The following is a 15000-nucleotide window of genomic DNA, read 5'->3' on the forward strand; positions in this document are numbered from 1 at the left end:
TTGGTGCCAAGATCGTGGATTTGTCTTTGGAGCTCGTTTTTTGTAGAGCAGGGGCACTGTCATGTTGAAACGTGCGTAAGAGGAACTTTCGCAGACTGTGAGAATGAGTGGATGGGAGCCGTAATTACATGTGCTGACCAGCAGGTGTCACCGATGGGGAGATTACCTACCTTTATCATCCTGGTCCTGCAGAGAAAAGAGAGAAAGAAAGAGAAAGAATGAATCACCATACACAAGATGATCATAACAGAATTTTGACTCTTATCAGCAGAGGCCCCATTTAAAAGCTCATGGGAGACACACACACACACACACACACACGCACGCACGCAAGCACACACGCACGCACGCATGCACGCACGCACACACACACACACACACACGCACACACACAGACGAGCAAGAATAATTGCAGATTTCTCAAAGCTTTGTGCCAGGGAACAGGCATGTGTGATTGTGTGTGTGTGTGTGTGATGATGATTTTTAATTATCAACTCGTCACCATGCCGAGTTGCTGACTCACATGGTGCGAGGAAAACTGAGAGCGAGCTGACAACACAGCGATATCAATAGCTCGTGTTAGACTCGTGTGTCGGCTCTCATCCCCATCATCATCATCATCATCATCATCATCATCATCATCATCACCATCATCATCATCACCATCACGCCGCGCGATGTGTGATTAAAGTCACAGCGTCGCCTCGCGAGCACAGTCAGAGTGGAAACTTTCTAGATTGCACAAATATCAAAGTAACAAAATGCCGGTTTGTGCACTTTTTTTTCACCTTTAACTACTGTTTTCGTTAAAAATTTGGATAAATTGATGACAAGACCGCACAGTTTTCCAAACATGCATTAGGTTGTTCAGCAGTTTTTTCCTCTTACTAACGCATTCTGCTCATCCTGGGTTTTGTTTTCCTTTAATTAAAAAGGAAATGGATGGTGTTTAAGAATTCAAGCTTATGAAAAAGACTTACTAAGTAAGTTTCTGTGTAATTTTTAAGTCCTAGTTTTGGGTCACTGGTACTCACCGATCTGTCCTGAGACCTTGTCACTCTGACCGTCTTTAACCTCGACCTCTCCTTCTTCTCCGCCCTGTAGGACGGACGCACAGGAGGAGAAAAACAAGAAGATGAAGACAAGTTGGTGAGCGACAACAGATTCCAACAGCGACAGGATGAGGAGGGAACCATGTAAGACACAGGGATGAATCTGTGCTCATGTCCGTCATGGTAGTAAGTGACAGACGGCTATGTGAAGGGACGTTTGCATAAAAAAAAAAAACACCCATGTGAACTTCCTTTAATATTGAGACTTTACTGAAACAGTGATTTAGTTAAATGAAATATAATGTTGTAATTGTTCACAAAATATAAAAGTGAACTGTAATTGTGAAACGGTTTCCATCTGAAACTACTTTTCTGTTTGAAAGATCAAAAACCGCAAACACAGGATAATCAAGTTGAATTAAAAAGAACTTATTGTATGGCACCCTGAATCTGTAGAACCTCACATCCAACAACTTCGCCTAAAAAATATACAAAAGATGAGCCCACGATATCCCTATGTTCAAAAAATGATTCTGTCCTCTACCAGATTTGAGGTATTTTTGGATCTTACCATACCTCGTCTGTGAGCACCCACTATGTATTTATGGGATCTCTGAATAGTAGTGAGAGGCAGCTGATTGAATTTTGTGCCGTTTCATGTCCAGATCGCGTGTAATTCGACAGTAACGGGCAGAGGGCACGTCCATGTCCAGTAATCTGACAGGCCTGCGATGACCTCATCACACATTCAGAGGGACAGGAGCGGCGCAGACACCCTCCTCTCGCGCAGACATTTTCTTTCCGTCTCCAATGAGTGTTAAAATTAGATTGGTCGCTTCCTGCGCGGGACCATTTCCTGCCGGCGATCGCGTTCGCTGCCCGGAATTTGTCAAACAAGCTGAGTCTGCAGCGACTCAGTGGAGGGGCCTGTGCTCTTCGCTGTGTCTTCGGGCCTCATTTCATAATTTAGGATGAAAAGTCAGACGTATTTCGGTACAAAAGTCTTACATAATGCACGTGTGTAAACAGCCAAACATCTGACTCGGAAAATAAACCTGGCGGCATTGTGGTGGACTGCGACAACTAAAGGCAGGAAAAAAAACGTTGGACTGCGGGCCGCGCTTTCGGTTTTAATCCCTGACGACAGCTCGGCTCTGAAAGGTTTTTAAAACCAAACAAAACCTTCACAAGGCCACATTTACACTTCTGCAAAAATAAGCTCTCTCCACTTTTTTCATCCCCGGACTCATCCCCGACTTCCATTACTCCACTCCTCCTTTTTCTTCCCTCATGATTAAAATATAATTTCCGAGCAAAAACCACTGGTTATTTAACTGGAGGAGGAGAGGAAGAAGAGAGGAGAGGAAGAAATGAGAAGACAAGAAGAAGATGACGAGGAGGAGGAGAGGAAGAAGGAGGAGAGGAAGAAATGAGAAGACAAGAAGAAGATGACGAGGAGGAGGAGAGGAAGAAGAGAGGAGAGGAAGAAATGAGAAGACAAGAAGAAGATGACGAGGAGGAGGAGAGGAAGAAGAGAGGAGAGGAAGAAATGACAAGACAAGAAGAAGATGACGAGGAGGAGGAGAGGAAGAAGGAGGAGAGGAAGAAAGGAAAAGACAAGAAGAAGATGACGAGGAGGAGGAGAAGAAGGAGGAGGAGAGGAAGAAATGACAAGACAAGAAGAAGATGACGAGGAGGAGGAGAGGAAGAAGAGAGGAGAGGAAGAAATGAGAAGACAAGAAGAAGATGACGAGGAGGAGGAGAGGAAGAAGAGAGGAGAGGAAGAAATGAGAAGACAAGAAGAAGATGACGAGGAGGAGGAGAGGAAGAAGAGAGGAGAGGAAGAAAGGACAAGACAAGAAGAAGATGACGAGGAGGAGGAGAAGAAGAAGAGAGGAGAGGAAGAAAGGACAAGACAAGAAGAAGATGACGAGGAGGAGGAGAAGAAGAAGAGAGGAGAGGAAGAAATGAGAAGACAAGAAGAAGATGACGAGGAGGAGGAGAGGAAGAAGAGAGGAGAGGAAGAAATGAGAAGACAAGAAGAAGATGACGAGGAGGAGGAGAGGAAGAAGAGAGGAGAGGAAGAAAGGACAAGACAAGAAGAAGATGACGAGGAGGAGGAGAGGAAGAAGAGAGGAGAGGAAGAAATGAGAAGACAAGAAGAAGATGACGAGGAGGAGGAGAGGAAGAAGAGAGGAGAGGAAGAAATGAGAAGACAAGAAGAAGATGACGAGGAGGAGGAGAGGAAGAAGGAGGAGAGGAAGAAATGACAAGACAAGAAGAAGATGACGAGGAGGAGGAGAAGAAGAAGGAGGAGAGGAAGAAATGACAAGACAAGAAGAAGATGACGAGGAGGAGGAGAGGAAGAAGGAGGAGAGGAAGAAAGGTCAAGACAAGAAGAAGATGACGAGGAGGAGGAGAAGAAGAAGGAGGAGAGGAAGAAATGACAAGACAAGAAGAAGATGAAGAGGAGGAGGAGAGGAAGAAGAGAGGAGAGGAAGAAATGACAAGACAAGAAGAAGATGACGAGGAGGAGGAGAGGAAGAAGAGAGGAGAGGAAGAAATGAGAAGACAAGAAGAAGATGACGAGGAGGAGGAGAGGAAGAAGGAGGAGAGGAAGAAAGGGAAAGACAAGAAGAAGATGACGAGGAGGAGGAGAGGAAGAAGGAGGAGAGGAAGAAATGACAAGACAAGAAGAAGATGACGAGGAGGAGGAGAGGAAGAAGGAGGAGAGGAAGAAATGACAAGACAAGAAGAAGATGAAGAGGAGGAGGAGAGGAAGAAAGGGAAAGACAAGAAGAAGATGACGAGGAGGAGGAGAGGAAGAAATGACAAGACAAGAAGAAGATGATGAGGAGGAGGAGAGGAAGAAGGAGGAGAGGAAGAAATGACAAGACAAGAAGAAGATGACGAGGAGGAGGAGAGGAAGAAGGAGGAGAGGAAGAAAGGACAAGACAAGAAGAAGATGACGAGGAGGAGGAGAGGAAGAAGGAGGAGAGGAAGAAATGACAAGACAAGAAGAAGATGACGAGGAGGAGGAGAGGAAGAAATGAGAAGACAAGAAGAAGATGACGAGGAGGAGGAGAGGAAGAAAGGACAAGACAAGAAGAAGATGACGAGGAGGAGGAGAGAAAGAAGGAGGAGAGGAAGAAAGGACAAGACAAGAAGAAGATGACGAGGAGGAGGAGAGGAAGAAGGAGGAGAGGAAGAAATGACAAGACAAGAAGAAGATGACGAGGAGGAGGAGAGGAAGAAGGAGGAGAGGAAGAAATGACAAGACAAGAAGAAGATGACGAGGAGGAGGAGAGGAAGAAGGAGGAGAGGAAGAAATGACAAGACAAGAAGAAGATGAAGAGGAGGAGGAGAGGAAGAAAGGGAAAGACAAGAAGAAGATGACGAGGAGGAGGAGAGGAAGAAATGACAAGACAAGAAGAAGATGACGAGGAGGAGGAGAGGAAGAAGGAGGAGAGGAAGAAATGACAAGACAAGAAGAAGATGAAGAGGAGGAGGAGAGGAAGAAAGGGAAAGACAAGAAGAAGATGACGAGGAGGAGGAGAGGAAGAAATGACAAGACAAGAAGAAGATGATGAGGAGGAGGAGAGGAAGAAGGAGGAGAGGAAGAAATGACAAGACAAGAAGAAGATGACGAGGAGGAGGAGAGGAAGAAGGAGGAGAGGAAGAAAGGACAAGACAAGAAGAAGATGACGAGGAGGAGGAGAGGAAGAAGGAGGAGAGGAAGAAATGACAAGACAAGAAGAAGATGACGAGGAGGAGGAGAGGAAGAAGGAGGAGAGGAAGAAATGAGAAGACAAGAAGAAGATGACGAGGAGGAGAGGAAGAAAGGACAAGACAAGAAGAAGATGACGAGGAGGAGGAGAGGAAGAAATGAGAAGACAAGAAGAAGATGATGAGGAGGAGAGAAAGGTGAGGAGAGGAGGGGCAGCAGATGGAACAAAAAGAGGTGGAGAGGGAAGAAGAGGAGAGGTGTTAGGAAAAACAGAAAGAAGAGAACGAGTGCAGGACAGGAGGATGAGGTTTGGAAGAAAGGATAGGGCAAGTATGAGGAGGAGACAAGTGAAGAGGAAGAAGGATGGGGAGAAGAAGATTGAGGATGGAAGGAGTGCAGAGGAGTTGACAAGAAGGAGAGGAGGATGAGGGGAAGAGGGGAGTAGTAGGGGCAGAGGAAAAGAGAAGGAAGAGAGTACGAGGAGAAGGAGGGGGGACAAGATGGCGGACAAGGAGGAAGCGAGATGATGAGGAGAGGTGTACAAGTAATGGGAAGAAGAGGAGAGTGGAAGAGAGAAGATGGAGGGGAGAGGAGGAAAAGAAAAAAAAGGCCAGGAAAGGTGAAAGAGTGGAGCAGAAAAACAGAGAAAAAGAAGAGAATATCAGAAAGATGGCAGAAGGAGGAGACAAGACGAGGAGAAGACGGAAGCAGAGTAGGGCAAGAAGAGGTGGAAGAAGAGAATGGAGAGGGAGGAGGGGAGGAGGAGAAGACGGAGAGGAGGAGGACAAGAGAAAGAAACTACAGTAGACATGGTGGAACGGAGAGAGGAGGAGGTGAAGGAGAGACGAGGAGAAGAGAAGGAGATGAGGGACAGACAGGACATGTGTTCATATCAAAGGACAGTCAAATAATAAACCTCTTTTAACTATAACAGCAGTTATTCTATCAGGCCTGATGCACCAACCTCCGCCCCCCTCTCAGCCGGCCTCCGGCCCAACACCTACGCTCTATTAATACCTGCGTTAATGCGTCTCTCTATCCGTCCCCTCGCACGTTCAGTTCACTCACTCCTTCCCCCCTCGACGCCCCCCCCCCCCTCCTCCCCCTCCTCCCCCTGTCACTCATTGTCTGTCGCTGTCACACACTCGCATGAACATCTGTCTGTCACCTCCCCCCACTGAGGGAGGAGGGAGGAGGGAGGAGGAGAGGTGAGAGAGAGAGAGAGAGAGAAGGAGAGAGGAGAGGTGAGAGAGAGAGAGAGAGAAGGAGAGAGAAGAGGTGAGAGAGAGAGAAGGAGAGAGAAGAGGTGAGAGAGAGAGAGAGAGAAGGAGAGAGAAGAGGTGAGAGAGAGAGAGAGAGAAGGAGAGAGAAGAGGTGAGAGAGAGAGAGAGAGAAGGAGAGAGAAGAGGTGAGAGAGAGAGAGAGAGAAGGAGAGAGAAGAGGTGAGAGGGAGGAACATTTCCACCCCCACAGGTTTACATCCAGCAGATTCTCCGTGTTTGCAGGGTAATGAGCCAACCGAGCAAAATCGCACCAGGACGTATATTGGAACTAATCCAAGTGAAACTAACTAAGTGAAAGGAGCCGCCCTGTTGTCTTTACTTTAGTAACAAGAGAACACCAATATCGCAAGGGTCAGTACGGAACATATCTACATACAAACATCCAGTTTTCATTTTAAAACGGCGTTTTAAGATTGAGATCCATATGAGTATTAATTTCCATCAATACTACATACACTATAAAATATGTATCACATGACCATTCTCGTCACTGGGCATGTGCGTCCTGGTGTCAACAGGAAGCAGATTGTCTACTCTAAAATACCAATCACGAGAAACAACGATGGGGAAAAGGGAGACAGGGTTCCACCTCGTCGTCGGTAGCAGCATTGATGCTTTTCAGAACGCACTAATGTGGATGACGATGATCCTTAGAAAGGGTTTCGTTCATTGAATATGTTTCGCCAATTCATGTTCTATAAAGAAAGTTTTTTTTTCTGTGACAAAACCAAAATGGTGGATACTGGAGGGGAGACGGGGCTTTTGAGCAGGCACAGCACTGATGTCTTGAATCGTGATCACAGTTCAAACACTGGAAAAAAGAAAAGTGACCAACTTAAAAAAAAGAACTTAAATTGGTAACACACGTTAATTATGTTTGTTCGACTTAAAGCTTACAAGTTAAGACCGTTGAAAACTTTCATTTGAAAAAAAGCTTAATCCATTTTTCTTTTCATTTGAGGTCATTTTCGAAAAGTTGGCCAGCGATTTCCCCCCCCAGTGTAGATGAAGTGTACGTTGAGGAGAACGAGCAAACTGCAGCTCACAGGCTTCACTCCGCTCAGTAAAAAGAGAATCAACGAAATCCCGACCAATCCGGAAAAAAACCCCCAAAAACCCCGTTGAACTCTGACCTCCTGCGGCTGGGGATGACCCCGACTTCGGGGCAGTTGGGGGGCGGGGGGCTGAGGTGGCGGGCGGGCCACCACTCCTCCTCGCCGGCGCTGCTCACGTGGAGGATGTCCCCGAAATGGAAGGGCAGGGCCTGGCTGGGCGCACTCAGATCGGACGCACTGCCGTCGTAGTCGAACAACGCCCTGCGGACGGAGGGGAAAACGATGACGACGAATGAATGTCTTTGACTTTGCGCTGTTCTAAACGTGAAACCGCATATTACATATTTAAAACCTTCAGAAAATCACAACTGACAGTTCAAAACCTCCAATAAAGGCTCAAATAAATCAACAAGACAGACAACGGAGACCTGTGGTGTAAATAAGAGCCAGATGAGGACTGCTGTGGTAAACACTGTTAATTTATGACCCTGTCGGTGTGTACATGCCTCCGTGTGTGTGTGTGTGTGTGTGTGTGTGTGTGTGTGTGTGTTGCACACATCTGTCTGCGAGTGTGTCAATCCGTTTGTGTGTGACGTGTGTGTGTGGCGTGTGAACGGTGATCGGTCTCTGTGACCACACAGCTCCAAACCCCTCCAAAGAGAAAGGACCCTGGAAAAGTAGGCCAGCAGTGTGTGTGTGTGTGTGTGTGTGTGTGCGTGCAAAGGAACTAGAGCTGAAGTAACAGGCCTACCCTAAAGTCCCTTCTGCCTTCATCAATAAAACAGAGCGAACGCAGACAGACGGAAAAACCCAAGAGAGAGAGAGAGACACAGCACCAGACAGAGGTAGTCACACACACACACACACACACACGCACACACGCACACACACACACGCACACACACACACACACACGCACACACACAGAGTCTGACATCAGTACAAAGAAAAGAACATTACATATTTATCTGGCTGCTAAAACCAGTCGGCCCGGACTTCACATGATGAAAAGTGATCTCATGACCAGAGGGTCAACATCGTAAATCCCTGCACCGCTCAAACCTGACATTATTGTAAAAAGTGTGTGTTCAGGTGATCAGACTGTGATCTGGTCGCGCCTGACCGCATGAACGTCCAGGAGAGAATGCACCCAGGACGCTCTGAGGACGCATTGTGGACCTACGCAAACGAAAAGGAGGAGGACATTTGTTGGGTTTCCCCTGTGATATTGTAATATTGTAATATTGAGCTCACTATGTAAAGTGCCTTGAGACAATGTATGTTGTGATATGGCGCTATACAAATAAAATTGAATTGAATTGAATTGATTGTAACGTGAGCTGGACAGAGCGATCAGATCTCAACGTCATCAAGTTAAAGTCATATCTAGATTTGAATGTGATCAGGAAAAATATGATTACGTTTATGCAAAACAGTTGATTACAGTTCATGTCAAAGTCATTTCCTGTTTCATTCCTGGAGAGTCAGGCTTGTGAGACTGTTTGTTATTGATTGTACGGAGGAGGCATTTACTGCGTTCAAATCAAACTGAGAACATCTCGTCGTTTTGAATGTAATATCGTAAACTCCTCCTCATTAGTGCTGATCGGTGTCAATCCAAATTGAACAAATGCCGTTATTCCATTAAGTTCAGGGTGAAAGTAAATATCTCAAGATCTCCACACAGCCCAAGCGAGCACGTCACACAGAGTGTGCTGTGTGAAGTTACTATGCAAATTCAGCTCTGAATCAATGACCTGCTCTCAGTGCTGCCGTCACTTTAACTCCTGTGCGGGAACCTTCTGAAATCGAATTACTCGAGTCAAGGCACACACATTAATTACCTCAGTGTGTAACAGGGATAAGCAGTCGCTCGTCTTTTTGCTTTTTGCCAGTGTGACTGGTGTTCACTATTGCCTAAACTTACCACTTAAATACTCATAGAGTATTACAGCATTTCTTTATATCGGAGTTATAGTTTTAGTTTGATACAAAACCCTTAAAAGTGATTAAAGCCGGATTTTTCAGCCTAGACTACCAGAGCAATCGGCGAGCGCAGTGGGAGCGCCACCGAAGCATTTCTCAATCTCTGCGAATTCCCGCACGGACACGGTAATATATAGCTGCTCTGATTGGTTGCGGGTCTGTTCTGTGACCGCTGATGACGACCTGAACATGAAATGCGTGGTCTGACGATGTCATGGCTGAAAGGGCTTTAAAACCCTCTTCGCCATTTGACCTGTGTTGTACACTAACACATTAACTATTATTGTACGTCGAACATTTATACTACAAAATCTAAACTATTTGATCAACTTACACAAATATAAAAAAAAGCCCTGACTGAAGCAATTTAAAACTATACTGATGCTCTGAAGCATTTTGGTATTTAGAAATTCTTCAAAACTGATGAGGGCACCACATCAGAGATAAAGGTATAATTCTTCAGTATCAGTTAAATGTGACCGTAACAAACCTCAAATGCAAATTCATAATCACTTGTGTCATCCGTCTTCTCTTGATCAGACCCTGAGACACTAATTAGAATGTGCGTTTCCAAATTTAGTATTAATAGTTCAAATATGTTTTACGGGGAATCTAAATATCGTAATGCGGATGGGACTTTGTGTCTTGCTGTCATTTATTCCGTAGCCACCCGTGCCGCTCCAGGTGAATCGAGGTGCTGCGCAGTGCAATATAAAACCACGATGCCAAGCTGCCGGGCCATGCGGCGTGTGTGTTTAAAATAGGACCATTATGGTGTGAAGGTAAAATGAGGAGGAGGAGGAGGAGAAGAACGAAGCAGAGGACACACACACACACACACACATACACACACACACACACACACACACACACACACACACACACACACTGTATGTCACCTTGCTTCTGTGACATTTCCTCCGAGAAAAGGTTAGTCTGTGTTTTACACATTATGCATGAAGTGCAATCACCCCGCGCACATACTATACACACACACACACACACAACGTACTGTACGTACATGAATGAACACACACACACACACAGCCTTTGGACACACATCAGTCCAGAGCAATAGACGCCCCCCAATCTGACACGCACCAACGGCCTCATCCCGACCAATCAGCTGCCTGTCGGAGGCTCCTTTTTAAAAAAATTTTTTCACATTTGCATGCTGATTGGTCACCTATGGGCAGTAACTGGATACAGGACGTTCCCGTATGACATTGATTAATTATGCGGGTTATTTGGTGGGTTACCACATTATTCCATATGACCTTGAAAGGATCCGGCGCCTCGCTTCCGCCCGGCTTGGAGGAACATCATCATCATCGTTGAGATTCAGCATATATAAATTGATGATGTCACCGATGGGTGTCAGGTACATTATCCGGCGCGTGGAAAATGCTATTATTGAATCGCCGATTAATTGAATATGAGTGCTTTGATTTTTTTAGATCATACTCTATAGATCTGTTGGTTCCAGAGGTTGTTTTTTTTGTCTGTTGTGAGATTTTTCTCCTGGTTCCAGTTTGATTTGTAAATGCGACTCTAGAAAAACACAATCCGATGGGTTGCGGTGTCATTTTTTTCACATGTGCACATATATTCATGGTCCCCTGAGGATGAAACCCACTGACTCTGGCGATCCCACGACTTCTCCACCGGCAGGTTCGTCAGACAAAGGGATCCTTGGAGCTCAGATTACCTAGGTGCATGTTTAAAAGTGCCAGTTTAATGGTGGAAAAACATCCACCGTCACATGAAGGTGGATTTGCCAGGTTGTAGGAGAGAACACTTGTCTGCGGAGGGAACGTTGTGTGTAACGAGCGTTGTGTACCCGCCGATGTCGACGCATTACAATATCGGAAAAAATGTCCCTATCAAATGATACAATAATTGTGCTGAGTTGCACCTGACCACGCCTCAACAACGCCGATGGAGGTTCAGACTGGGCGCGATTGGAATTTGTCTATTTGAACAATGCTTCTGCTGGATGGGAAAATGATCACTGCTAAATTAAGCAAAAGTACTTTTGTGCATTCGACGTCCTTCTTGTGAAACCTCACTGAAACACAGCGATTTCAAGCGGAATGAGCGCGTTGAGCTTCGAACAACAGTTCATGCGGGAAACTCGGCGAGGAGCAGCCTTTGACTTAGCTTGTGCTCTGCCAACCTGCTCTTTTGAACAAACAACTCGTCGAAAAGATTCCACTGCTCAGTTTTCAGTGCGACTGATTGGGTTTTCCCCCTGTGAAATATTTTTCCGCCACCGTCTCCCAAAACCAAACATCACTGCGGCGCAAACGAATCAGATATCTATTGAATTTGCTCCTTCAGACCAACGAAAAAAAAAGAGAAGAAGCTGTGTAATAATGTTATTCTTTTTGCGAGCGCATTTTTATGATGTCAAATCAATCCTCTCACGGATGCCTCTGGTCTAATCAAATGACCAGGGGACGGGTCGTTCCTCTTCATGTTTAAGGCGAAAACACATAAACACTGTGAGCGCACGCGCTCAATTTATGCAAATGACGACCGTGCCTGCGGGTGACTGCTTAAAAATGTATCGAGGGTGACGGCACACCGCTGCAATGTCGTGTTTTTCTTCCTCCTTCTCAATCACTACTTATTTTGAATGGTGAAGATGCCAATTAGCAGCGTTTCAGTCGGATGCGCAATAAAAAAAATCAACTTTCTCCGTCGGAAAGATCCCAGACACTTGTTGGACTACGGCTTGCGGATGGCTGAATGTGACCTTTGGCCTCTAGCTCCCTCCTGGACCGACTGGGACCTCGGCCCGCTCTGTCTGGTGACTCAGTCTGTGTGTGTGTGTGTGTGTGTGTGTGTGTGTGTGTGTAGTTCAAGGTGACTGTCTACCGCCTTTTCCTTCCAGGCCACTTGAACACAGTTCAGGTCAGATGTTTCCCCTCGTGTGAAATATATGTCCGTTGAACTTTATTCATTTTTTCCCCCTACAAATAAAACCTGTGAGGCATAGAAGAGTTTGCTCCTCATATCTTACGAAAAAAAAACGAGAATTAGTGATCACTTACACTGCACTTCTTTCCTATCAGCCATCAAATGCCATTACAGTTTCCTACCTCTAAGGAAATACGGCATGACAGGAACATAATTAATACAAAGACAGGTTTAAGAACGTGTCTATTGCTGTGATAGCACGACCTCCATCTGGATGGTAAACACATTTAAAAAAGGCTCTTTTGCTCCTTTTTGTGCGCAGAGGCCGGAAAACGACACAAATTAAAATGGTTCTTATTCGTGAACTCTTTAGGACACAGTCGTCCCTCTCGCGTGTCTTGACAGGTCACCATTTGTAGATTCCTATCGGGATCGTCGACATGGCTGTAAGTGACGAGAGCTCACAGAGATGCAGACGACAGCGTACGTGACGGTGGGATGCTAATTCAATTTTAAAGCTGCGCGCTTCCACATGATTCACAGATCGTCAGTGAGGATTGTAAGTCGCTTTGGGACGAAAGCGACAGCTAAATGAATGTAATGTAAGTGTAACGTCTCTCTTTAGAATACTCCAGACAAAATACGGATCTTTGGATCTTCAAATAGGTCAAATACGGTCAGATTTTTGAATTCCAATCACTGACAGAGTTGAAAGAATATCGTCGATTGCAGCGTTTCTTGTTTTCCTTGTCTCCTTAAAGGCAGATTCGCGCGGCTGCGAGCTGCTTTACTACCTGTCTTTGTTTGCCTCATTATCGATCTCCCCCGAGAGCTCCAGCGCGACTCATCCGGAGCCAGCGACCTATAGCGATCAATATTTCGAACGCTGTGATTCTTGTGAAGAAAGGGACATTAAACGACTGCTTCTGGGCTCCACGAGAGAAAAACTGAAGAGGGAAGAAGAGACTGCACAACAAGGACGAGAATGACACGGGGACAGGAGGACACGCGCACACACGCACACACACACACACACACACACACACACACACAGATAAATCGAGAGACTTGACAGGCGATGGATGTGTTTGTGCGCGAGCGTGAGACAGTATTTGCCAGACAATCTAATTGTGATTTCAGATGTGATAAACGCTCTCTCAGCATTTCTCTCTCACACACACACACACACACACACACACAAATCGAAAACAGCGGACAGCTGAGATAAGACCTTATAATAGTTGTGTCACACTGAAGGACATTAGACAATCAGTCACCTTTGTCCTGCGCTGCAGGTGCGTGTGTATATCTGTGTGTGTGTTTGTGTGTGTGTGTGTGTGTGTGTGTGTGTGTGTGTGTGTGTTACCTGACGTAAAGTGTGCGTTTCTGTGTGGAGCGGAGCGACGTGGAGCTGGAGCTGACGCTGCTGGTCATCATCTGTTCCCTCAGGTCATGGATCTTGGCCTCGAAACAAGTGTACTCTGCACACACACACACACACACACACACACACACACACACACACACACACACACACACCCACACACACACACGGACACACAAAGTGGAAAAAAACATTGTGAGGAGAATTTAGAGACGACAGGCTTTGCCTTTCAACTTTAATCCAATGCAAGAGGTACGACCGTATTCCAATTGTCTTCCGAACCCCCTTATAAAAGATAATTCTATTTGAAATAACTACTATTCAAATATTTGAAAGGATATGCTTTTAGCCACTTTTAAAGCTACCTGTTTCTCAGCATTAGGGATTTTTTACTCTTTCAGTCGCCACTGCCCCGTTACGGTACGGGGGTCAAAGTGACGAGAAGACGCGTCTGGGGACACAGCCTGGAGGACGGTGCAGGTTAATGTGCTGTGTTAACCACATTCCCAACAGACGTCTGGAGAACAGCAGGTACACAAGTTTATTTTCGGTGTTCAAGTGCAGAAGAGCTTCATTACCCCTGCTCAGCTACACACACTGACACACACACACACACACACGAGCAGACACACACACACACACACACACACACACACACACACACACACACACACACACACACTGAGCTGTCAACAGATTCTCCACAGCCATAATCAAATAGTCTGTTTGATCTGATTATTAACTCCTGTTACATCAGACCTGATCCATGCTAATAACATCACCGCCACACACCTACAGACACACATCCACACATCGTGCACCCGTCAGCTGCAGACACACATCAGACGTCACCTGACGTCCCCCAACATCAGTATAATCCCACTATCTACTGTCCACGTCAAGGACAGGACAGAAGATAATACTTCTGTCTACTTGATATTTTTATTAGGGCAATTCATCAGATCACTGCCACTGAGACTGTGGCTCATATTTGCTCTTTGACAACGTGTTTCGAATCGTTTTCAGTTGCAACTTGACTGACTTAACTGAAAATTAAGAAATGTATAAAAAAACGATGTGTGAGCAATGTTAAAGGTGTCGTACGCAGCAGTGTACGGTGGCCCAGAAGTCTCCACAATGGAACGCAAATGTCGCAACACGACGGAGTTGAGAGACGACAGACGCTGACACCGGTCGCCAATGGCGATTTTTCAAACAGTGGACTATGAATGAATGTCCAAAAAAACTATGATAACGTGATTGTACCAAACGAGCAATATTGTGTTTGGCTAGAATGACGCTCGTGTACGGAGACCTAGTGATATTAGGGCTGATATTCGCTCAACACTTTTGACGAGCGTCGCTTGACGGAACGTTGACAGTCACCGTCTCCAGCGTGCGAGCAGCGCCGTGGCAACCAATGTCAGCATCCGTTGTGTTGTGACATATTTATTCGTGTTGCGGCTTTTGCACTCTGTTTGAGACTTCCGGGCCACCGTAGGAATGGACCCAGAGGCATTCATAACCTCTGAATAAATTCTTTTAACCATTTCCTCCCTCCCCACGTCTACACGCCCTCAACTAATAAAAC

The 15000-nt window shown here is 45.8% G+C and overlaps 1 protein-coding gene across 10 annotated transcripts in view; it reads right to left on the reverse strand.

The window, feature by feature from the left end:
* Positions 1–15000, reverse strand: part of LOC118317931 (discs large homolog 1-like protein) — a 99651-nt gene that overhangs the window by 8646 nt on the left and 76005 nt on the right. For all 10 annotated transcript variants that reach the window (XM_047336666.1, XM_035647093.2, XM_035647092.2 and 7 more), the window contains 4 exons: positions 13392–13506; positions 7196–7378; positions 1035–1098; positions 171–186 (listed from right to left, as the gene is read on the reverse strand). In XM_047336666.1, coding sequence (XP_047192622.1) covers positions 171–186; positions 1035–1098; positions 7196–7378; positions 13392–13506 — 378 coding nt within the window. The remainder of the gene's footprint in view (positions 1–170; positions 187–1034; positions 1099–7195; positions 7379–13391; positions 13507–15000) is intronic.

The sequence above is a fragment of the Scophthalmus maximus genome, chromosome 13 (assembly GCF_022379125.1).
Source record: "Scophthalmus maximus strain ysfricsl-2021 chromosome 13, ASM2237912v1, whole genome shotgun sequence".
NCBI classification, from domain to species: Eukaryota; Metazoa; Chordata; class Actinopteri; order Pleuronectiformes; family Scophthalmidae; genus Scophthalmus; species Scophthalmus maximus.